General features: G+C 41.1%; 2 protein-coding genes across 7 annotated transcripts in view; both read left to right on the forward strand.

Annotated features, from left to right (window-relative positions):
* Positions 1-2,539, forward strand: part of LOC106576372 (protein kinase C and casein kinase substrate in neurons protein 2) — a 44,986-nt gene extending 42,447 nt beyond the window's left edge. For all 6 annotated transcript variants that reach the window (XM_014153503.3, XM_014153507.3, XM_014153506.3 and 3 more), the window contains one exon: positions 69-2,539. In XM_014153503.3, coding sequence (XP_014008978.1) covers positions 69-178 — 110 coding nt within the window. In that variant the 3' untranslated portion in view covers positions 179-2,539. The remainder of the gene's footprint in view (positions 1-68) is intronic.
* A 145-nt stretch (positions 2,540-2,684) lies between these two features.
* On the forward strand, positions 2,685-21,102 carry LOC106576371 (ADP-ribosylation factor GTPase-activating protein 3). Its single transcript, XM_014153502.3, has 16 exons — positions 2,685-2,869; positions 3,748-3,866; positions 4,053-4,125; positions 4,423-4,554; positions 4,730-4,810; positions 4,913-5,030; positions 5,127-5,183; positions 5,336-5,379; positions 5,561-5,715; positions 5,836-5,967; positions 6,746-6,883; positions 11,759-11,923; positions 12,088-12,211; positions 13,969-14,056; positions 20,362-20,486; positions 20,865-21,102. The coding sequence occupies exons 1-16, from the start codon at positions 2,801-2,803 to the stop codon at positions 20,880-20,882; spliced, it is 1,638 nt and encodes a 545-aa protein (XP_014008977.2). The 5' UTR covers positions 2,685-2,800; the 3' UTR covers positions 20,883-21,102.
* The last annotated feature ends 4,746 nt before the right edge of the window (positions 21,103-25,848 follow it).

Genomic DNA, 25,848 nt, shown 5'->3' on the forward strand with positions numbered 1-25,848 from the left:
TCAACAGAAAGACATGCTCATCTACCACCATCTTTCCATTCCTCACTGTTTTCCTTTTTGTCCTGAAGGCGAGGAGTTCACCAAGATAGGAAACGAGGACGACCAGGGCTGGTGCAGAGGGCGCCTGAAAGACGGCGTGGTGGGCCTCTACCCTGCCAACTACGTAGACGACATCTAGTAATGACAGAGCGAGGGACGAGGAGGAAAACGAGAGAGAGGATGGGGTGAAGAGGAGAAAGAAAGTGGAGGAGATGGGGCAGGAGGGTGGGCAGGGCAGGCCTCGCATTCTCCCCTCTCACCCTACGTGGTAGAGGCTGGCCGCAGTGTGTGTGTGATTGTGAGTGAGTGAAAAGGGTGGCAGAAGGAAGGGGTTTGCCCATCGAAGAGGATGATGTTGTAGCTCTCTCTGTTGCATCTTCCTGGATCCCATGTCGTTAAGCACAAATCTTCCTACAACTACGGCCTGCTCTCATTGTCAGCCTTTATGATGGGACACCCAGTACAGAGTCTAAAGCCAGCTACAAAAGCAAATGTTACTTAGTCATTACTGTTACAGAAAACGTATATAAAAATCTATTTGAAACATGTAACCTTCCAATTGTAGCTTGAAGTTATGAAGACGTTGAAAGAATAAACCGATTTTAAAAGATGTGAACAGACATGAGAGAGGATATACATGTGTCCCATTCACGAGGTCATTTTAGATTTGATTTGAAACTGATTGGAGACCTAAAAGTAATCTCAGTTGAATCTTTTAATTCATTTTTGTCGTAGACAATTGGTGATACATATTTTTAGTTCTATAGATCTGATTCTATTGCAACACCAATTTGGAGTCCAGGATCCGATTTGGAAGTCTTATGTCGAAATAAGGGGAATTTATAATTGCATGTTATTTCTTGCGCTGTTTTGAGTGTCCTTCACCCCATCCTTTTGACAGTAATCAAGGTTTTATTTTTTTCTACATGAAAGCCATTTGTCTGTAATATCAGAACCTATAACCCCGTTTTCTTATTTGACTTTTCAAATCTTTTGAGAAAAGGGCTTGGAATTCATGGCAGTGCCAGTTCAGAACAATTGTCTTTCTTATCTGATGCCTATAGTTCAGATTTGTCAAGTCTTGTCATGCCTTTTTTTTGTATTTTAACTCTGATTTTGTTTTGCTCAGCGAATAGTTGATGAATGAGAGAAACCAATATGATGAATTATATCCAGTTCTTCCACCGTCACCAACCAGCCTGGTCTCAGAGCAGTTCATATTATTCTGTAAATGCTCTGATACCATGTTGCGCCAGCCCACATTTTAACAATAAGTGACTCACTCAGAAGTTTTCCTGTAACCTTTACCCCTCAACTTTAATTGATTGTATATTCTTTAATTGTTTCATTGTATTGGCTCACCTATTGATTGTACACGTTTGCTGGTCATTTTAGTATCAGGGACATTCACCAGGGCACATAGGGCTCTGGCCAAACGTAGTACACTATATAGGGCATAGGGTGCCATTTGTGACAGCCTCTATTCACACAATTGACTTCACATTCTGTTGGTAGATTTTTACATTGTGTGGATGTTGTTGTTTTTCTTTCCACACTGAATGTTGGGCAATAAGGTGTCTCACTTGAAGCTAGGAGCTTTAGCTGTAGCTTGCACTGGATGTCCAATTCAAAGCTTTGGGAGAATATACTTTTTTGTGCCCGCGAAACAATGTTGCACATTCAGCAATAACCACAGCTTTTACTGTTTTTCACAAACTAGAGGGTCCGATTTAATAAAAGTATGTTTGCATGTAAATAGCGAGGAACCTACGAACAAATTAAGCAGTTATAGATTAGGGAGTTGTGATTTTAAATTTCTATTTGGAAATCAAAGACTGTTAATTTATGAGATGCCGTAAGTGCTTTTGTTCTCTGTCAGATGAAATGCTGTGATTCGGAAACAAATCTGTTTGTACAATAATTTTATGTTTTATGGCAAATGTCTCGCGAATTTGCTCTATTGTTGCATTTGTAAATATAATTTAATATCTCCAGAGGGGCCAGAGCCTACTTATGATTAGTAATTGACAAATAACTGTGAGATTATATTTCTCATTTTCTTTTAAAAGTTAATGATTGACACACACAACCTTAACGCCACCACATGTGCATTACCAGTATTGGCAAACTATATCTGTTATTTAGGACCTATCCCGATTCCCATCTCTAGTATAGGTTTCTTCTATTGGGAGTTGACGATTTGGCTCTTACACTGTTGTGAGTGCATTCTTTAGCAAACACTGGGTTTATGCATGATGCTCCTGGAAATATCCCCTACATTTTATGCCTACAACCGCATATCGAGAGGAAGATCGATTTGGTTTGATATTAGTTTTCTGTCAGTGTGAGAGGTTATGCTGTGCGTTTCAGGTTATGAGCTGTATATCATTGGTTTCAGGTCATGCCATCAACAGAACACCGCAGCAGCTTTACTTGCACAACTCAGTTTGCCAATGTTGTCCCACAGCATACATTATAAATGAATTGAACGAAAAGAGAAGTTTCACTGTTGTCATTTCTTTTTTGTCTTCTTCAATTAAATATACAGTATCAAGGATAATATAAAGAAATGTAACTTTACCCAGACTTCCATGTTACAATAATGCCCACGTGTTACTGCTGACCAATCAGAGCACAGGCAAAAAATGTTATCGTTCTGACGGGTGCCTTGACGAGGACGGAAGTATTTTTCATTACAGGGAAACAAATTTGCTAAACGCTGCGCTTTACCTATCAGGTGAAATTAACAACAGGTGGAAAGATGTCAGAGCCTAGCAAGCAAGATATTGCTGCCATTTTCAAACGACTACGTTCCCTTTCTACGAATAAGGTGAGTTGATAAGCTTTCTGTCTTTAACGAGTAAGTAGCTAATGTTAGCTAGCTAGCTTCAGAGAGGAAAAAAATGACACGTCGCAGTTTTGCTGGGCGTCGTAATAAACACACATGGAAAAGCTTTGAACCACGTATGCTCATTGCACATCCTCCTGACAAAATATGTTTTTGCAGTGTTGAAGAAAGAATTAGCATGAGCAGTTTAAATGGAACGATAGGACATCCTGGAGAGTCACGTTCGAGCCAGCTGTCATGTGGCATGATGACAGTTGGCTCAAAGATGGTACTTTAAGAAACTGGTTGGACAGTCCACTTCGTTAGCGTCAGTGTGTTTGTAAATTATAGATGTCTGGTAAATGTTGACTCATGGACACCACAAAGATGAAAGGCTTCACACAGACATAAACAGTACCTTTTTGCTCATAAACTGTCGATTCCAGCTGTTTCCGTCTGCTGTTTAGGCCTGGCTACGTTGAACGCGACAATGTTGCAACCGCAAGCATCGAAAAGCTGTTTAGGAAATATTGTTTCCACTATATTGCAACATTTAACTAACTGGTTTAGATCTACTTTTGGTACATTTCGGCGTTCTCTTAATGTGTTGACAAGTAGAGGCAATAAAATAGTTTATACTAGAAAATAATTGGAAAATATAAAAAAAGAATAAACAGTATGAGGTAAATATTTTGTACTTCAGACCTCCACGCTACTGGGTTGCTTCATTTATTTCTTAGTGTTTTGCTATCTATTTGGCATGCGCTCATATTAACTTGCTTATCATTGTCCCCATAGACTTATCACTGCATGAAGGAGACAGTGAACTCCTTGTCAAGTCCGATGTTTTCCAAAGTTGCTGAACTTCTTTTCTCTTACAGGTGTGCTTTGACTGTTCGGCTAAGAATCCTAGTTGGGCCAGTATCACCTATGGAGTGTTTCTCTGTATAGACTGCTCAGGAACACACAGGTCATTAGGAGTGCACCTGTCATTCATCAGGTAAGGAACAATGAATGGAGAAAAAAAAAATGTTGCCTACCCCATCCTGTTCTTTCAGATCTACACTAGTGGGTAGGGGCTAGGGATTGTTTCTGGACAGGACCACTGGCTTCACACAACACACAGTTTGACACATTATGGCCTGATGGAGTGTTCAGAATCAGAACTATGTATTGTTTGTTTCAGGTCTACTGAGCTGGACTCTAACTGGTCCTGGTACCAGCTGCGATGCATGCAGGTGGGCGGCAATGCCAGTGCGGTGAGTAAAGCCGTCCACGTTGGGCCCTGACTGGTGGGCAGCCACGTCCCAACCTGCTGTGTTGTTAAGCACTGAGAGGGTGGTACTAGTAGTTATGTTTCTGACTGCATGAGTGGGCATTATTTCTAGAATGTATAGGGTACTGTATGTTGTCATGATGTCACAATTGGGCCCTGTATAATACCTGTATGATGTATGCAATATTATAATGCAATATTCTGTTAACAATTAACAATACCATTTGTATTACAGAGTTGATGTGTAATTCAAACCACTGTTTTCCCCCGTGTCTCTCAGAATGCCTTCTTTGCCCAGCAAGGCTGCACGTCCAATGCTGCCAACACCAAGTACAACAGCCGAGCCGCTGTGCTCTACCGCGAGAAGATCAAGACCTCGGCCACGCAGGCCACAAGGCGCTTCGGCACTGAGGTGCCACACACATCCATCCAGACATTCCACTGGGCAAAAATGGATTTAGTCAATATTGGTTACTTGTTATACTGTCTTTAACACAATCATGTCGCATCAACATGGCTGATTTTAAATGATTGTGTACTTAGGGCCTTATAGATGCCAATGAATCCTCTGTTTTGTTTCCCTGCAGTTGTGGCTGGACAGCCAGGCCCCCCTCTCTCCAACATCTCCCGTCAATAAGGAGGAGGATTTCTTCAGTATGCACGTGCAGGTGTGTGTGACTGTTAGTACTTATTTGTTTGAAATTGTAGAAGATTATGGATGTGTGCATGTTGTTTACATGGTCTTCTCCTTACCTTGCATATTTTGGCAGGCATTCCCTGATGATCGTAGCTCCGCCCAGCCTAATATAACAAGCTCCGCCCAGATGAATCTAAGCCCCACCCCAGTAGAGGAACACTCTACAAAAGAAACCGAGAGAGAGAAAAACGGTACACCTCTACTTCAATATTTACACTTCAGAAACACACATACACTTGCATCTGTTTGTCCATGTCGTCTATGCCCTCAACTCTTTCTGTCTTCAGGTAATACAGAGGGTCCCAGTGTTGACGTGCTAAGTATGTCTCCTAAAGAAGCCTTAGGTAAGAGGACCAAGAGATTATGCCCTAGAGACTAAAGATACTCAACTAGAACCTTAACCATTAGGAGTACATGAAATATCTGAGCCTTGAACAGTAGCTCTTAGCAGTTTCTGTCAACTGTATTCTAATGCCCACTGTTCCTTCTCCCTTAGAGTCCTCTCTTCTCAAGAAGAAAACAGCTGGGGCCAAGAAAACAGTATGTAATGTTCCTTCGCTGTACCTATGTGTGTTGTGCTTATGAATCAGAGTGAATTTGGTGATGGTTGTGTGTGGGTGGGGGATTTAGTGTGAATGGACTGTGTACATCGCTCATGGATCTTGTGGGTCAGTAGATTAGTAGACATGTATTCACGTCTGTGTCCTGTGTTTTGTCTCAGTTGGGCGCTAAGAAGGGTGGTCTTGGGGGTAAGAAGGTGAGCAAACAGAGTTTCTGTGACCTGGAGAAGAAAGCACAGGCGGTAGACAAACTCAATGAGAGAGATACAGCACCCACCACCACCAAGAACAGCCCCCAACCAGCAGAGGAATCCATGTGAGTCTCTCTCCAATTTAAATGGGCTTTATTGGCCTCTCGCTCTCTCATCCACATTATCTATTATTCTCTAATCTTCACTCTGCTTATCCATTTTTCTCTCTCTCTTCCTCCCTCTAGTGGTGCCTCCATGAGACTGGCCTATAAGGATCTGGAGGCGCAGCAGAGAAGTAATACAGAGAAGATGAAGGGGATGGGGGAGAAGAAGAAGGAGCAGGCTGAGAGACTGGGCATGGGCTTTGGCAGCAGGAGGTGGGGGGATTGAATTGATGGTGGTGATAAAAGGATTAGTTTATTTCTTAACACACTTTTTATAGATGTCCTATGTAGAATAGTTTAAAGGGGTATTTTACATTGCAGGGGATAAGTCACTCATCTTCTAAAACAGGGATTCGCTAACTTTTTGCCGTGCGATCCTATTTTGATATTAAAACATTTTATTGACCCCACCATCTAAAAAAATGTATAATCAACGGCCAATGTTTACTTTTTTAATTTGGGTTATGACAGTCTATTAGAAATCTGTCGGACAGTATTTTGACAGTATTTCGACAGAATTTAAATCTGACGACTATGGTTTGAAGTGACTGAAATGCATCAGAAAGGTATTGGAAAGTTCAGAAGATCATCAGGCAATAATGTTGTATGGTCTTCTGTGTAGAAAATAACATAATTGATTGTTCTTTTTCTCCCAGTCTGGTCTTGTCCACTCGGTTCTAACGGCTAGTAAAGGGAAACAGTATGTGTTCCTGAGAGTTATCTTTCAGTGATGGGGTCATATTTTGTAGCTTAAACGGTACTGATGTAAACGGTACTGAAGTAAGTTTACATTTTCTCTCACGACCCAATTTTCAAATCAGGCGATTTTCTTTTTTCTCCCCCCGTGCACATTGGTCATGACCCCTAGTTTGGGAAACCCTGATCTAAAATAATTATATTATTGTTTGGACTGAAACATGTTGTAACCATTGGAGATATTGTGGTAACAAATACTTTGATTATTTGACTCCATTGTCTCTCCTCCCTCTAGTGGAGTGTCTCACTCTGTGCTGTCAGACATGCACACTATCCAGCAGGAGAGCCCAGTGGGGTCCAAGCAGCCCACTAAGAGCCGGAGGTACACAGAGAAGGAGGAAGAGGAGACTGACGAAGGCTCCTTTACATCCAGGTCACCACACTACCTACACACTCCGGCAACCTTCCAATACTTTAGCAATGGGTCATTCCTTCTTGGAAGTAATCACTGACATGGCTAGCCTGGTCTCAGATCTCTTTGTGTTGTCTTGTAATGGGAGTTGGAAAGACATCACAAAATGATCTGGGAACGAAATCCATTAAAATTGAGCTCTCTGACTTCCGGCAATGGCGAAGCTTTAACAATACGCGTCTGCATAGTGTCCTCGAACTTTCAAACAATTTTAAGGCATTTTAACAGTTTACCTGTTCGTTAATAGTGAGTTGGAAGTTAAAACATCTATTGTATCGCCAAAGCAAAATATGCCCAATATGTCAAAGCCTCAGACGAGGCATGGAAAAATGCCCCTCTCTGACAGCCCTTCTTCGGCCTCGGCGGATGCTAGCTCGGAAGAAGCACCAGCATGGTTCAGAATGGAGATGGACAAGGGCATAACAAAAATCCAAGAGACACTTTCTGAATGCCTCAGCAAAATTGATGTGCTGGTCGATAAACTCCACGAAGACCAGAAAGTCACAAAGGGACGAGTGACAAAGTTAGAAAGACCATGCCGACCACCAGGCTGCCATCCTGGAAGTCCGCGAGGAAGTGGACCAAAAATACAAGAAGTTGGAAGACGCCATCTCTAAACTTGAGGAGAAATTTGATTATTACAAAAATGTCCAAAGGCGCTCGAATTTGAGACTTCAAGGTTTCCTGGAGGCCGTGGAGGGAACAGATGCGATCTCCTTTCTACAGGAATGGATTCCCAAAATTCTGGATCTACTCCCTCCCGTGTACCCATTGGAGATCGGGAGGGCCCATCGCACCCTACGGAGGCGGCTGCCTGGCCAGGTTGCACCCAGGGCATTTGTCATAAAATTTCTACGGTACCAGGACACTGTTCACATCCTCTCTGCTGCCAGAGCAAAGGGAGAGCTCAAGTACGGAGATGCCAGAATTATGATCTTTCTGGATCTTTCTCCCACACTACACAAGAGGATGGCTTTCTCCCCACTGAAGAGACTTCTGTGTCAGGCTGGCTTGGCATACGGCCTGCGCTACCCAGCGACTTTGTGGATCGAAACCAAGAATGGTGAGCGCACATTTGACTCTGAAGATGGGTGAAACATACATGAGGAAAGAACTTCCTGACTTGTTCACATATACTACACCCCGAGGAACTGTCTTTTGTACTTGGATACAGTGAACTGTTAGCACACGAGGAAACAAGGAAGTAACTCATATGATCGACTGGCTGGCTAGATGGCTAGCGTGATAATGACTGGCGAGGTAAAGTTGGATCATAGCTAATGTTGGCTGTGCTATTTAGCCAGCTCACTAGGTTTACAAGGGTATAGCTACTATACATCCACAATATGCCAGGTAGTTACATTTTTGCTGTATAATTTTATTTTACGCAGAGTTCGCGTTTTGGTTAATAGTTATGTTGCTTTTGACTGGGTTTCAAGCCTAGCTATGTTTATATTACTTCAGGGGATTTTAGCCACTATTACATTTGCTGGCTTGTTTATTGTTAGATGTATGCTGGCGTTAGTAGCTTATCCCTGTCTCGGTATCACTCACTGGCTGGCTGCCTAATTGCCAGCTAGCTGATAGCTTTACACGTGTGTGTGTTTTTATTTTTGGGGGGGGGGAGGGTTAACTCAGGAGGATGGTGATTGTTTAACCTCTGGTGGGTGGGTTTGTGGTAGGGTCAGGGTATTAGCTCACGAGATGTTTACTACTTTATACTTTCATAATTTCATTTTGTACACATTGTGTATATACTCAACGCAAGTTTCTTTCCTTTTCCCTATTTCTTTCTTTAAAGATGTCGGCACCTAAATTATACATTTATGACACAACATTAGGGTACTAAATGCCCAGTCAAGCGCAAACGCCTTCTGAATTATCTAAAGCAGCATAAGGTTGATATAGCTCTTCTTCAGGAGACAGACCTGACTGACTCTGAGCATGATAAACTGAAGAGAGAGTGGGTGGGTCAAGTGTACTATTCATCTTTCACCTCTCGGGCAAGAGGGGTGGCCATACTCATTAATAAGCATTGCTCCTTTCAGATACAATCTCAGATTAAAGACAAAGGGGTTAGGTTTGTGATCATTTAAGGTTTCATTAACACTGAGCCCATTACCATTGTGAATGTGTATGGGCCTAACCATGATCCTAAATTTTACCAAGACATATTTTTGAAGTTAACGTGCCCATCAGAGATAATAATGGCAGGGATTTTAACTTGGTACTGGACCCTTCCAGTGATAGATCTTCCTCTGATAGTATCAGCCTCACACAGGCAGCTAAAATGTTAAAAGCAGAAATTAAACACTTTGGACTTGTAGACTTATGGAGATTTCACAACCAAAATGTTAAAGAATACTCATTTTACTCCCCGGTCCAAAACAGTTACTCTTGAATTGACTTATTTGTTATTCCTGCAGCCAGGGGAAGTTTAACTACTGGGTGTAAGTACTTACCAAGATGTATATCAGATCATTCTGCCCTGCTGGCTTCAGTACCAGTCAGTAGAGCACAGCCACCCTCAAGAAGGAGGTTTGGCACATACTTACTAAATAATCCCACATTTGTAACATTTCTGAACACTCATAGAAATTTTTTAGCACCAATAACAACTCTGCCTCACTCCTAATTTTATGGGAAGCTCTCCTTGCATATCTGAGGGGGCAAATCATATCCTTTAGTTCAGGTGCTCGTTAGATGTATAAGGCTCAAGTAAATTCATTCGAGAATTAAATCAGAGACCTGGAAAATGAACATAGTTGTCAAATGTTACACTCAACTCTACAAAAATTAGACTCAAAGCGATTGGAATATAACACCCTGACTACCCATAAAGCGGAAAATGCTCTTAGGAAAACTAAACTATTACGAACATGGAGATAAAGCAGGAAAATTGCTTGCTTGGCAGATAAGACGAGAGGATGCTAGTAGAGTTATTAGCTCTATTAAGCTACCCAATAACACAGTTGTTCACAGTCCTGAGGAAATTAATCTAGTCTTCAGGGAGTTTTATGAAACATTGTACAAGTCTGAAGGGGATGCCCCTGCCACAGTGCATGAGTTTTCGAACAAACTCAATGTACAAACTTTAACTGATGAGGATAGAGAGCACTTGGAGAAATATTACATCAGAGGAAATTAGGGAATCCATTTTCAACACTGCTGGGGGAAAATCACCAGGGTTGGACGGATTCCCAGTTGAATTCTATCGATCCTTTTTACCCAAACTAATTGAGCCTCTGCAGTATGTTGAACTATGCCATAGAGACAAAAGCTCCCAGACACACTTGAACAGGCACTGATCACAGTTTTGTTAAAACCTGGGAATGATCCTCTGCTTTGTGGGCCTTGTAGACCAATATCTCTATTGAACACTTCATATACGATTCTTGCGAAACTCATAGCTCTTAGACTGGATAAGGTTATTCCAGACTTGGTTGATATGGACCAAACAGGCTTTGTAAGAAACCGCTCATCTCCTGATAATATCAGAAGATTATTTAGTATTATGCATTATGTAGAGAATGGCCAAGAATCTATAGTGGCGGCTTCGTTAGATGCGGAAAAAGCTTTTGACCGGATAGAATGGATCTACCTGTTTTACAGAGGATGAATATTGGACTTAAGTATGTTGGTCTGATTAGATTACTGTGCAAATGTCCGGTAGCTTTAGATCCTGACTAATGGAAACATTTCCTCAGCTTTCTATCACGTGGCACAAGACAGGGTTGTCCCGCTAGTCCTCTCCTTTTTTCTTTGGCTATAGAGCCACTGGCAGAGGCTTTTAGATCTCCTCCATCCATCCATGCTGTTCGTATAGGTGGGTGTGAACATCTGGTCTCGCTCTATGCCGATGACATTTTGCTTTACCTCACTAAACCAGAAATTTTACTCCGAGCATTAGTTGACATCCTGAAAGAATATCGGACCTTTTCAGGATATAAAATAAACCTATTGAAGAGTATAATTATGCCTTTTAACAGGGCAGCTATGCAGAACCCAATCTTAGACCAGCCGTTTTCTTGGAAACCACAGAAAATGACATCTTGGATTGCAAATTCCTTCTAAAATTATTAAGACATATCAACTGAACTATACTCCTTCTCAAAAAGGTTGGGGAAGAATTGGATAGATGGCGGGATTTACCAATTTCTCTTATTGGGCAGGTCAATTGTGTAAAGATGAATATATTACCAAAATTCTTGTACCTTTTTCAAACCTTGCCCTTTCCTATTCCACTAGATCCTTCCCTTATACTTCTTGGAGATGATTCTGTTCTACCAGTTAATATTTGTAGCATAACCAGATTCATTAAATTGGCAGTCATTGCAGCCAATAAATGCACAGCTATTATATGGAAGAGTGACACTCCGTCAAGCAAGCAGATGTGGTTAAACTATCTTCCTATATTCCATCTGAAAAAATAACATACAATTTACTTAATAAATCCTTTGAATTTACTGATGTCTGGGGGGACTTTCAGAAGTTTCTAGAGATGTCACCTTAGCTGCCTCATTACTACTTTCTTCATTAATGTATTAGTTTTTGTGTTGAATAATTTATTTTCGAGCACGGAATGTGAAGGTCATTCTATTTCTTTTTTTGTTGATAATCAGTGAAGCTAATACCGGGAGGGGGTGTGTTCCTGTGTTGGGAAGGGTTTTGCACGATGTGCCCCCATGTAGCATGGTGTTTTGTGTAGGTGGAAGGAATAACGGGGCATTATTTGTCATTTTGATGATTGTTAAATTGTAAAAAAAAAAAAAAAAAGATGGCAATAAATATATTGTACAAAAAAAAGAGCTCTCTTTTCCATATGAAACCCATCAGGATGTCGATGACCAGTTCAATGACCAAGTTTGATGAACCGACAGAATCCTCTGACAAGTTCTTCTCCAATTGGAGCGAGACGGGGGAGTCTGGCTGGAGGAAAGAGAGCAGGAAGCCAGAGCCAGACTTCTACCTGAGCACCAAGAGTTCCTCACAGGACGACAGGTACTATATGACTGTTTGATTTCCAGGGATGAAAATAGAGATGCATGTGAAAAAGTATTTTTTTATTTTGGCTGTAATAATTCTCCTGAGCCATTTTTTAAAATTCTATTTTAAGTTTCTCACTGCAGTTGTCACTGAATGCACCCTCCCTCTTTCACACACAGGACTGCAGCCCGGCGGAAAGCAGACCCAGTCCCTGTCTCAGACTCAGGCGACGCCCGCAAGAAGTTTGGGGATGTCAAGGCCATCTCCTCTGACATGTACTTTGGCAAGCAGGATGACTCTGAGGTAGGCACACTGTCACGGGACACACACATACAGTACCAGTCAAAAGTTTGGACACCTACTCATTCCAGGGTTTTTATTTTTACAATTTTCTACATTGTAGAATAATAGTGAAGACATTAACACTATGAAATAACACACATGTAATCATGTAGTAACCAAAAGAAGTGTTAAAATCCAAATATTGAGGTTCTTCAAGGTAGCCACCCTTTGCCTTGATGACAGCTTTGCACATGCTTGGCTTTCTCTCAAGCACTCTCAACCAGGTTAATGAGGTAGTTACCTGGAATGCGTTTAAATTAACAAAAACCATCAAGTGTCATGATGAAACTGGCTGTCATGAGGACCGCCATAGGAAAGGAATACCCAGTTACCTCTGCTGCAGAGGATAGGTTTATAAGAATCAACAGCCTCAGATTGCAGCCCAAATAAATGCTTCATAGAGTTCAAGTAACACACATCTCAACATCAACTGTTCAGGCCTTCATGGATTGAATTGCTGCAAAGAAACCACTATCAAAGGACACCAATAAGAAGAGACTTGCTTGGGCCAAGAAACACGAGCAATGAACATTAGACCAGTGGAAGTCCAAATCTGAGATTTTTGGTTCCAACCTCCGTGTCTTTGTGAGACGCAAAGTAGGTGAACGGATCTCCATGTGCGGTTCTCACCGTGAAGCATGGAGGTGTGATATTGTGGGGGTGCTTTGCTGGTGACACTGACTGTGATTTTATTTAGAATTCAAGGTACACTTAACCAGCATGGCTACCACAGCATTCTGCAGCGATACGCCATCCCACCTGATTTGCGCTTGGTGGGACTGTCATTTGTTTTTCAACAGGACAATGACTCAACACACCTCCAGGCTGTATAAGGGCAATTTGACCAAGAAGGAGAGTGATGGAGTGCTGTATCAGTTGACCTGGTCTCCACAATCACCCGACCTCAAACCAATTGAGATGGTTTGGGATGAGTTGGACCGCGGAGTGAAGGAAAAGCAGCCAACAAGTGCTCAGCATATGTGGTAACTCCAAGACTGTTGGAAAAGCATTCCAGGTGAAGCTGGTTGAGAGAATGCCAAGCGTGTGTTAAGCTGTCATCAAGGCAAAGGGTGGCTACTTTGAAGAATCTTATCTAAAGTATCTTTTGATTTGAACACTTTTTTTGGTTACTACATGATTCCATATGTGTTTTCATAGTTTTGGTGTCTTCACTATTATTCTACAATGTAGAAAATTACTAGAAACAAAGAAAAACCCTTGAATGAGTAGGTGTTCTAAAACTATTGACCAATAGTGAATATACAAAAAATGGATTCATAATGACAAATTATTTGAATAATAATTTTCCTTTTATTTGTCTATAATTATGTTGTATCTAAGTACTGATGTTCCTACCTTTTTTGATCTAAATGACTGTCAGTATCAAATGTCTGCCAGTGTTGACTGTTCTGGTTAAAGTTTTACGCTAGTCTGTGACATCCTACAAGCCTCTCAGGCTAGTGTTTACAGTTAATTTGGTGCTTGGAATTCATGTCTTTCTCAGAGAAGGCTGTTAGACATTTTCTCTGCTTCCGTTCTGGCTGTGTCTCCCTGTTGCAACATTGCTTTTTGATTGATTATTATCTACAGCTGCTGTCCTTCTTTTATCCACCTGAAAATCCCTGTTATAGTAATACCCCTATGTGTAGTATGTTCATTGTTTAGTATCAAGTATGTCATTTGAAGTATAAAGTATTAATGTGGTTGTTTCCATGCAGTATGAGGCGAAGACTCGCCTGGAGAGGTTCTCTGGAAGCAACTCCATCAGCTCAGCTGACCTGTTTGATGACCCAAAGAAACAGATGGGTAAGGAAGCCAACAAGTGTATCCTTAACAATTCATACAGAGTATTCGGGAAAGTATTCAGACCCCTTGTCTTTTTCCACATTTTGTTACGTTACAGCCTTATTCTAAAATGGATTCAATAGAGTTTTCCCCTCAATCTACGCACAATACCCCATAATGACAAAGCAAAAACAGAGTTTTAGAAATGTTTGTAAATTGTATTAATCTAAAAATGGAAATCACATTTACGTAAGTATTCAGAACCTTTATTCAGTACTTTGTTGAAGTACCTTTGACAGCAATTACAGCCTCAAGTCTTCTTGGCTATGACACTACAAGCTTGGCAGACCTGTATTTGGGAAGTTTTTCCCCATTCTTCTCTGCAGATCCTCTCAAGCTCTGTCAGGTTGGATGAGGAGCGTCATTGCACAGCTATTTTCAGGTGTCTCCAGAGATGTTAGATTGGGTTCAAGGCAGGGCTCTGGCTGGGCCACTCAAGGACATTCAGAGACTTGTCCCAAAGCCACTCCTGTGTTGTCTTGGCTGTGTGCTTAGGGTCGTTGTCCTGTTGGAAGGTGAACCTTCACCCCAGTCTGAGGTCCTGAGCACTCTGGAGCAGGTTTTCATCTGTACTTTGCGCCTTTCATCTTTGCCTCATCCTGACTAGTCTCCCAGTCCCTGCTGCTGAAAAACATCCCCACAGCATGATGCTGCCACCACCATGCTTCACCGTAGGGATGATGCCAGGTTTCCTCCAGACGTGACGATTGGCATTCAGGCTAAAGAGTTCAATCTTGTTTTCATCAGACTATAGAATCTTGTTTCTCATGGTCAAAGTCCTTTAGGTGCCTTTTGTAAAACTCCAAGCGGGCTGTCATGTACTTTTTTTTTTGTTTTTTGATTTTTTTTTTTGTTTTTTTACTGAGTGGCTTCCATCTGGCCACTCTACCATAAAGGCCTGATTGGTGTTGTGCTGCAGAGATGGTTGTCCTTCTAGAAGGTTCTCCCATCTCCACAGAGGAACTCTGTATCTCTGTTAGAGTGAACATCGGAAGAGTCTTGGTAGGTTTCTAAAATTCTTTAATTTTTAAGAATGATGGAGGCCACTGTGCTCTTGGACCTTCAATGCTGCAGAAATGTTTGTGTACCCTTTCCCAGATCTGTGCCTCAACACAATCCTGTCTTGGAGCTTTACGGACAATTCCCTCGACCTCATGACTTGGTTTTTGCTCTGACATGCACTGTCAACTGTGGGACCTTACACACATGCATATCTATATACATGTATGTAAGGTCCCATAGTTGACAGTGCATGTCAGAGCAAAAACCAAGTCCTCAATTGGCAGCTTGATTAAATAGTACCTGCAAAACACCAGTCTCAACGTGAACAGTGAGGAGGCGACTCCAGGATGCTGGCCTTCTAGGCAGAGTTCCTCTGTCCAGTGTCTGTGTTCCTTTGCCCATCCTAATCTTTCCTTTTTATTGGCCAGTCTGAGAGATGGCTTTTTCTTTGCAACTGCCTAGAAGGCCAGCATCCTGGAGTCGCCTCTTCACTATTGACACTGGTGTTTTTGCGGGTACTATTTTAATGAAGCTGCCAGTTGATGACTTGTTTGAGAGACAGACGCCTCACAAGACACTTTAATGTACTTGTCCTCTTACTCAGTTGTGCACCGGGGCCTTCCCCTCTTTCTATTCTGGTTAGAGCCAGTTTGCGCTGTTCTGTGAAGGCAGTAGTACACAGCGTTGTACGAGATATTCAGTTTCTTGGCAATTTCTCGCATGGAATAGCCTTCATTTCTCAGAACAAGAATAGACTGACGAGTTTCAGAAAAAGGTTATTTGTTTCTGACCATTTTGAGCCTGTAATCGAACCCACAAATGCTGATACTCCAGATACTCAACTAGTCTAAAGAAGGCCAGATTTATTGCTTCTTTAATCAGCAGAACAGTTTCCAGCTGTGCTACCATAATTGCAAAAGGGTTTTATAATGATCAATTAGCCTTTTTAAAATAATAAACTTGGATTAGCTAACACAACGTGCCGTTGGAACACAGGAGTGATGGTTTCTGATAATGGGCCTCTGTACGACTATGTCGAGTCCATAAAAAATCTGCCGTTTCCAGCTACAATAGTCATTTACAACATTAACAATGTCTACACTATTTCTTATCAATTTGATATTTTAATGGACACAATTTGCTTTTCTTTCAAAAACAAGGGAATTTCTAAGTGACCCCATACTTTTGAATGGTAGTGTATACAGTTGAAGTCGGAAGTTTACATACACCTTAGCCAAATACATTTAAACTAAGTTTTTCACAATTCATGACATTTAATCAGAGTAAAAATACCCTGTCTTAGGTCAGTTAGGATCACTTTATTTTAAGAATGTGAAATATCAGAATAATAGTAGAGAATTGTTTATTTCAACTTTTATTTTGTCACATTCCCAATGGGTCAGACGTTTACATACACTCAATTAGTATTTGGTAGCGTTGCCTTTACATTGTTTTACTTGGGTCAAATGTTTCGGGTAGCCTTCCACAAGCTTCCCACAATAAGTTGGGTTTATTTTGGCCCAATCCTCCTGACAGAGCTTGTGTAACTGAGTCAGGTTTGTAGGCCTCCTTGCTCGCACACACTTTTTCAGTTCTGCCCACACATTTTCTATAGGATTGAGGTCAGGGCTTTGTGATGGCCACTCCAATACCTTGACTTTGTTGTCCTTAAGCCATTTTGACACAACTTTGGAAGTATGCTTGGGGTCATTATCCATTTGGAAGACCCATTTGCGACCAAGCTTTAACTTCCTGACTGATGTCTTGAGATGTTGCTTCAATATATCCACATCATTTTCCATCCTCATGATGCCATCTATTTTGTGAAGTGCACCAGTCCCTCCTGCAGCAAAGCACCCCCACAACATGATGCTGCCACCCCCGTACTTCACGGTTGGATGGTGTTCTTCGGCTTGCAAGCCTCCCCCTTTTTCCTCCAAACATAATGATCATTATGGCCAAACAGTTCTATTTCTGTTTCATCAGACCAGAGGACATTTCTCCAAAAAGTACAATCTTTGTCCCTATGTGCAGTTGTAAACCGTAGTCTGGCTTTTTTCTGACGGTTTTGGAGTAGTGGCTTCTTCCTTGCTGAGCGGCCTTTCAGGTTATGTCGATATAGGACTTGTTTTACTGTGGATATAGATACTTTTGTACCTGTTTCCTCCAGCATCTTCACAAGGTCCTTTGCTGTTGTTCTGGGATTGATTCGCACTTTTCGCACCTAAGTACATTCATCTCCTTCCTGAGCGGTATGATGGCTGCGTGGTCCCATGGTGTTTATACTGACGTACTATTGTTTGTACAGATGAACGTGGTACCTTCAGGTGTTTGGAAATTGCTCCCAAGGATGAACCAGACTTGTGGAGGTCTACAATTCTTTTTCTGAGGTCTTGGCTGATATCTTTTAATTTTTACCATGATGTCAAGCAAAGAGACACTGAGTTTGAAGGTAGGCCTTGAAATACATCCACAGATATACCTCCAATTGACTCAAATAATGTCAATTAGCCTGTCAGAAGCTTATAAAGCCATGACATAATTTCTGGAATTTTCCAAGCTGTTTAAAGGCACAGTCAACTTTGCATGTAAACTTCTGACCCACTGGAATTGAGATACAATGGGTTATAAGTGAAATAATCTGTCTGTAAAAAATTGTTGGAAAAATGACTTGTCATGCACAAAGTAGATATCCTAACCAACTTGACAAAACTATAGTTTAACAAGAAATTTCTGCAGTGGTTGAAAAATGAGTTTTAATGACTCCAGCCTAACACGGAACCCAAACCGGCTGCGCGCGTGTGCCATCGTGCATAAATGTATTTTGTCCCCCCACACCAAACGCGATCACGACACGCAGGTTAAAATATTTAAAAATAACTCTGAACCAATTTTATTAATTTGGGGACAGGTCAAAAAGCATTAAACATTTATGGCTAGTTAGCTTGCACTTGCTAACTAATTTGTCCTATTTAGCTAGATTGCTGTTGCTAGCTAATTTGTCCTGGGATATAAACATTGAGTTATTTTACCTGAAATGCACAAGGTCCTACTCAATTAATCCACACACAAAACGGTCAAACAAATCGTTTCTTGTCATCTCTCTTCCTTCCAGGCTTTTTCTTCTCTTGACTTTATATTGCGATTGGCAACTTTCATAAATTAGGTGCATTACCGCCACTGACCTTGTTCTCTTTCAGTCACCCACGTGGGTATAACCAATGAGGAGATGGCACGCGGATACCTGCTTCTATAAACCATTTAGGAGATGGGAGAGGCAGGACTTGCAGTGCGATCTGTGTCAGAAATAGAACTGACTTCTATTTTAGCCCTTGGCAACGCAGACGTTCGTTGGTGCGCGTGAGCAGTGTGGGTGCAATAATTAAATAACAGATTTCTACATTTATTTTTGCAACGCGCGCGCGTTCAGCATGTAAGTGTATGTAAACTTCCGACTTCAACTGTATGTATGTCTTCGGGTGTGCAGTTGAACAAAACAAAATCTTAGCTAATTCCACAAAGAAATCCTAAAATGTCCCTGACAATATTATTGGCACCTTCTAGAAGTAGTTAGAAATAATTAGATTTCAAGCAGGTGATTCTCATTTACTTTGGAATTGAATTCATCTATGGTGAGTTGAAGATGCCTACAGTATAAAAACCTTCTATTCAACCAGTTTGAATAGAGAAAAGGACTCGTTCTCCTATTTTGTCACTGTGTGTACCGCAATGAGCATGAACAAAAAGAAAACCAGTGAGTTATGAGGTCAGACACAAGATGGTTGTCCATGCTATCTCAAGGCTACAAGTCCATCTCCAGAGACCTTGATGTTCCTGTTTCCACCGTACGTGATGTTATCAAGAAGTTTAAGGCCCATGTCACTGTAGCCAACCTCACTGGACGTGGCCGCAAGAGAATGATGATGGAAGATTGCAGCAAAGGATTGTTTGAATGGTGGAGAAGGACCTCTGTCAACTGCCACACAGATTCAAGCTGACTTTCAGACACAAGGTACGACAGTTTCAACTCGCACCAACCTTCGCTAACTCAATGCAAGGGGGTTATATGGTAGGAGACCCAGGAGGACCCCACTGCTGATCGAAAGCCCTGAACATGCCAAAATCCTTCTGGGAGAATGTCCTTTTGGTAAAGCACACCATCTCTATGTTTACAGAAAACAAAATGAAGCTTTCAAAGAAAAGAAGACCTTCCCTACAGTCCAACGTGGAGGTTCAGTGATGTTTTGGGGTTGCTTTGCTGCCTCTGGCACTGGGTGCCTTGAACATGTGCATGGCATCATGAAATCAGGTGAATACTGAGGTATTTTGGAGCGCGATGTCAGAAAGCTGGGTGACCGTTGAAGATCATGAGTCTTCCAGCAGGACAATGACCCCAAACACACTTCAAAAATCACCCAGGTATGGTTCAAGACTAAATGCTGGACTGTACTGAAGTGTCCAGCAATGAGTACAGATCTAAATCCCATTAACTTGTGGAGAGATCTGAAAACAGCAGTTAGGGCAAGGCAGTTATTTTGACCAAAAGCTGTGCTACCAAATATTAAGTCTATGGAGTAAATCATTTTGTCAATGTCATTTCTTACATTATGTAATATTAAGTGAAATAAAGAATTGTGGAGACCAAATACTTTGTTCAATTTCTTGAGTTACTTGAAAAAAGTGCAAGGGTGCCAATATTTTGGGCCACGACTGTAGACAGGTGTGCCTTTCCAAATCAATAGAATTTACCTCCGGTGGACTCCAAGAACAATCTCAAGGATGATCAATGAATACAACAGGATGCACCTGAGCTCAATTTCGTGTCTCCATAGTCTGAATAGTTATTTAAATCAGGTATTTCTGATACATTTGCAAACATTTTGAAAAACCTGTAGATTTTTTTATCCATTTTAGAATAACGCTGTAACGTAACAAAGTGGAAAAAGTCAAGATGTCAGAATACTTTGAGTGCACTGCATATCACACTTTCAAGTATACAATTTAACCATTTCATATCACTAAATCAAGTGAATACCAGGGCCCATATTCACAAAGCATCTGAGTAGGATCAGTTTTGCCTTTCAGGTCATATTAGACGGGGGATCTGATCCTAGATCAGTACTCCTAGTCAGTGAGGCTTTATTAATCCAGGCACTGCATGTGTACATCTCCACAATTTAAACATCAGAAGAAGGATCATTATAAAGCAACTGCCACCACCACTGATGTTACTAACCATCTCTCTCTCTCCGGTCCCCATGTAGCCAGCTCATATCGTCTGACCAACATGCTGCCCAGTGCTCCAGATATGTCCCAGCTGAAGCTGGGGGTCCGCTCTGCGGCCGGGAGGCTGTCCGTCATGGCCAGCGGAGTAGTCACGTCCCTTCAGGTTTGTGGTTCAGATGGCCCTGTTGGTTGGTGCTAGCAGCAGATTGACTCCCACATGGGCCACATACTGAAGTGAATGTGTTATGGTGACTGTAAGCCGTAAGGCATTTTCAACACAATAAGAACTTGACCTTTTTTATATCATCATTATTCCAATTGGAAATCAATTTTGATTTAATTACTATGGAAGTGCACAGTAACAACGATATCAGTGACTATTTGGTCTAAGGCATGCTAGATACAACATACTAGTTACCAAAGTACATTGTGTATAAGGGCAACTATTTAAAGGTTACCTAATTATGCAGCGTCAACACTCAGACAACTGGTACGGTGTAAGCAGTAGGTTCTTACGTGTTGTGTATCTTCTTTGTTTCAGGACCACTACAGTGCGTGAGTCCAGTGTGTGTGCCTGTGTTATGACACACACAACCTGTTAGGTCCCCTGGGTATTGGAGTCGGTAAACATCCTTACGAGCGAAGTTCAGCCGTGCAGGAGAGGGAGAGAGATGGACGGAGAGAGCGAATTAGCGACATTGTGTAGGCCAGAACATAGGCTGTAGCTATATATGTGTGTCTGTATATAGCAGCTATGTGAATAAAGGACGTATTATCTACATTGGAGTTATGTCGAAACAACATCCTCTATGAGGTAGATGTATGAAGAACACTTATTTCTGCAGTTTATTATTTAATCTGTCCAGGCCTTTGGTTTTGATATTTACATCAATGGTATTCAAAATACATTTTTGTTATCATCCATTATGGTTCTAATTGAGGGTGACTTAGGTTTTGGGTTCCTTTTCCCCTGTGCAATTGTTATTGAATCATGTCATCTTGGGCACCTTGGTTTTTATGTAGCTATTTGCAATGAAGACATCATCTGGTAGCGTGATAACATGCATTTTTCTACATGCAGTATGTAAATAATTTAGTTAATTAATCTGATGGGCATTGTTTTAATTACCTGCCAAATGCAGAGAGATGTTGCCATGTAGGATACATGTCTTAAATTTTAGGGTGCCTTCAAACCAAAATGCCTGCGACGCATTGTGCGTGTGCCGATTCACTGAATGTGTGTTTGGAGGTATGGTGAAGTGGAGAACATTCGAGGTAGGAGAAACATTGGTTGACAGACCTCTAGTCAGGATGGGTTGCAACAAAATGTCTCCATCTCATTTGTTGGACAGTGTAAATCTGCCGTTTTCAATCACTTCTATCCACCTGTACACTGCTCTCTGGAAAAAAAGGTGTCTGCTGTGCTTTTGAAGCATTGTTTGCATTGGTTTGAAAGTGCCCTTAGTCTTGGAAGTGTACTTATGTCTCACTCACTTATGTCACTTGACTGAAGGACCAAATACTCACTGAGATTTCTTTGTGTAATATATATATATATATATATATATATATATGTATATATGTGTGTGTGTGTATAGACACACTGGTAGGATACGGTCCTGTACAGTGTAGCGTGATCTGGTCTGCCTCTCAGCAGCCAAACATATTCTCCATATTACTATTGGCTATCAGTTCAGATGAATGAAGGGAGTAGTATCTTAATGTTCTGTCCCAGTACTCTCAAAAGCTGAGTTTAGACAGGCAGTACAAATCTGATCTTTTTTTCTTCTCACTAATAGGTATTTTGACCAATCAAGTCAGCTTTTTAAAAAGATCTGTGTGAAAGAAAAACAGAATTGGGCTGCCTGTCTAAACGCAGGCAAATAACCAATTCTATTTTCTGTGACCACATTCCTCTGAGAGGAACACATCCAATTATTTTACCCTTCTGTGGCTATGAAGGAAAAGAGACCAGGAAAGGAACTCATGCAAAAGAAATGGGACGTGGCCCTCTGTGATCAAGGACCCATTGGCTGCCCTCCTTAGGGCCTGACTCATTTCAACAACAGTTGTGCTAGGTGTTTAGTGAAGGGTAACATCTAACCCTTTGCTGAGCAGATTCATTGTAAATTACCTCTGTGAACTGTGTGTACCTTGCAGAGAATATTTAGGGTGTTTTAGAGTATATTTTCACACTGGGTATATGTGGGTTATATTTTGGGAGTTTATGCATAGTGTGGTTTTATTTTGAGGGGATTGGCTAGAAGTCTTTCTGGCTACCTAGTATCACCTACCGAACTCCCTGACCATTTTATGCATATTTTTCTCATTTTGATCCTTACTAATTCGAACTCTTGAGTTGAGATTTAACACTGAAGTGAAATATATTTAAGATGCAACGTTACCCATTTGAATCTGGATTTTGTATAGTGTGTAATTCAACCAGGGCTTTTGTTCAATCTCTTTCTACTGTAATCCAAAGAATTAGGATACATGTGCACATGCCCTAAAAATTTAAATTATGGGAAGATCTAGTTTTTGTGTATTTGTATTAGAACCTGCAAGTTAAAAAAATGTGTTGCTTGACTGTACATCTATAGAACAGCACCTGAAGCTTTGCATCAGTTTCCGAATGTCTTTGTTTACCAACAAATACATCTATGGACATGAGATCCATTCAATTTGTGTATCATTGTTAGCTGCTGTGTATAAGAAACTTTGCTTCAGAATAAAGAATATACTGCACTTGCATGTCCTCAGTGGCAGATTTACCATAAGGGAACTCAGGCAGTTGCCTGGGGCCTTGTCATAATTCTGTTTAATAATACATCATTTCTGTTATCTTGTCTTTCTGCTCGTGAGAAACATCCGATGTGCGCAATTTAGCGGTAGTGACAAACAGTGTTTTCAGTTTTTATCCTGCGAATTTGGCTCTAGCTTTTGAACAGTTGGGGCTATAAGCTATTATTATAACCCGTGCCTGAAAGCAAAGACTCTCAGGAACGCGTACCTGTCTTCTGTTTCGCTCTACAACGCTCTCAAGTTGCGCAGGACACGTTAGAAGGGACTGTGACAAAACTGCAATTGAAAACAATGCAGATATTTTATTCTACACACAATTATTTCCTGATTATCTACCCTGACGTTTTACCGAATTTTCCAATACCTTTCTGATGCATTTCACTCACTTTTGATGCAAGTAATTTGACATGTTCTTAGCCTTATGAACATATAAACTTGGTTGCATTTTTATCTGTTCTACTGTAGGGCCGGCCCTACCAATAAGCAACATAAGCGCCCGCTTAGGGCCTTGCATCCGTTAGGGAGCCCCCCCACCCCCCAAAAATAGAGTTTAGTAACTCATTCGGGTCTCAGCTTATTGTTATGAGTTTGAATAGTAGAATACACAAGGTGCAATTTCAAAATGCGGTAGTGCATCATCAGATTTGTCAGTCACTGTGTCTGGATTTACACAGGCAGCCCAATTCTGATCTTTTTTTACATGACTTCAGCTGAAAAAGATCTGATGTGAAAAGATCTGATGTGATTCGTCAAAAGACCAATTAGCGGGGAAAAAATATCAGAATTGGGCTGCCTGCCTAAACGCAACCTGAGAGTCACTCAATGTCAGCAAAAAAAAAAAAAGATTTCTAGGTAAGTTATTCTAGCCAGCTATCTAAATCTAATAACCTAATCATGGCCGAATATCCGACCGAGCACACGGATCACGTGCTCAGGGGCCCCCATTGATTTTGTTGGTCACTCTTACCAGATGTCGTATGAGAATGGCATAAGTCATGGCAAAATGTTTAGAATTTCAGGAAATTAGCTTTAAAACGGCAACATTTTCTCTCCATCCCATAGCAAAATTTGTAAAATTGCATGAAATTAGGTTTAAAACGCAAGTAGTTCTCTCCATCCTATTGGAAAATGTGTAGAATTGCAGTAAATAATCTTTAAAACTGCAACGTTTTCTAAAAATGATGACTAGAATGTTAAAAAGGCCATACAATTACAAAAAAAGATTATTGGTCAATATTGAGCCAGCTCCAAACAGCTCTTCTTTCAGCATGATTGTGTTAAATAGACATGGGAGGGGACCTCAGACTGGTCTCTGCCTGAGGCCTCCAAATCATTAAGAATGCCCCTGCATGGCCCTTAGCTATGTGTAAAATTCCCACATTACCTTGCATAAGGGTGTAGACTATGCCATTGTTGTACCATTTAGGATTATTGTAAGGAAAATATAGAAACGCTATTGATAATCAAATCTTGATATTGGGCACTTTAAAACTACAGTGCCTTCAGAAAGTATTCGCACCCCTTGACTTTTTCCACATTTGGAAAAATGGATTTACTTGTCAACGATCTAAACAAAATACTCTGTACCGTAAAAGTGGAAGAAAAAATCAAACATTTGTAAAAAGTTTTTTTTTTAACCTTTATTTAACTAGGCAAGTCAGTGAAGAACAAATTCTTATTTACAATGACGGCCTACTCTGGCCAAACCTGGACAACTGTGCACCACCCTATGGGACTCCCAATCACAGCCGGATGTGATCCAGCCTGGATTTGAACCAGGGACTGTAGTGGCGCCTCTTGCACTGAGAGTCAATACATGTTAGAATCACCTTTAGCAGCAATAACAGCTGTGAGTCTTTCTGGGTATGTCTCTAAGAGCTTTCCACACCTGGATCTTGTGCAACATTTGCCCATTATTCTTTTCAAAATTCTTCAAGCTCTGTCAAATTGGTTGTTGATCATTGCTAGGCAACCATTTGTAGGTTTTGCCATAGATTTTCAAGTAGATTTAAGTCACAACTGTAACTTGGCCACTCAGGAACATTCACTGTCTTCTTGGTAAGCATCTCATCTCCCAGTGTCTGGTGGAAAGCTGACAACCAGGTTTTGCTCTAGGATGTGTCCTGTGCTTAGCTCCATTCCGTTTATTTTTTATCCCCAAAAACTCAGCAGTCCTTAACGATTACAAGCATAACCATAACATGATGCAGCCACCACTATGCTTGACAGAGTGGTACTCAGGAATGTGTTGTATTGGATTTGCCCCAAACATAACACTTTGTATTCAGGACTAAAAGCTACTTTGCCACATTTTTAGCAGTATTACTTCAGTACTTTGTTGCAAACAGGATGCATGTTTTGGAATATTTTTATTCTGTACAGGCTTCCTTTTCACTATGTCAATTAGGTTAGTATTGTGCAATAACTACAATGTTGTTGATCCATCCTCAGTTTTCTCCTATCACAGCCATTCATCTCTGTAACTGTTTTAAAGTCACCATTGGCCTAATGGTGAAATCACTTAGCAGTTTCCTTCCATCTCCGTCAACTGAGTTAGGAAGGACGCCGGGATCTTTGTAGTGACAGGGTGTATTGATACACCATCCAAAGTGTAATTAATAACTTCACCATGCTCAAAGGGATATTCAATGTCTGCTTTTTAAAAATGTTTACCCATCCACCAATGGGTGCCCTTCTTTGCGAGGCATTGGAAAACATCCCTG

This window comes from Salmo salar, chromosome 17, assembly GCF_965601325.2.
Source record: "Salmo salar chromosome 17, fSalSal1, whole genome shotgun sequence".
NCBI lineage: Eukaryota > Metazoa > Chordata > Actinopteri > Salmoniformes > Salmonidae > Salmo > Salmo salar.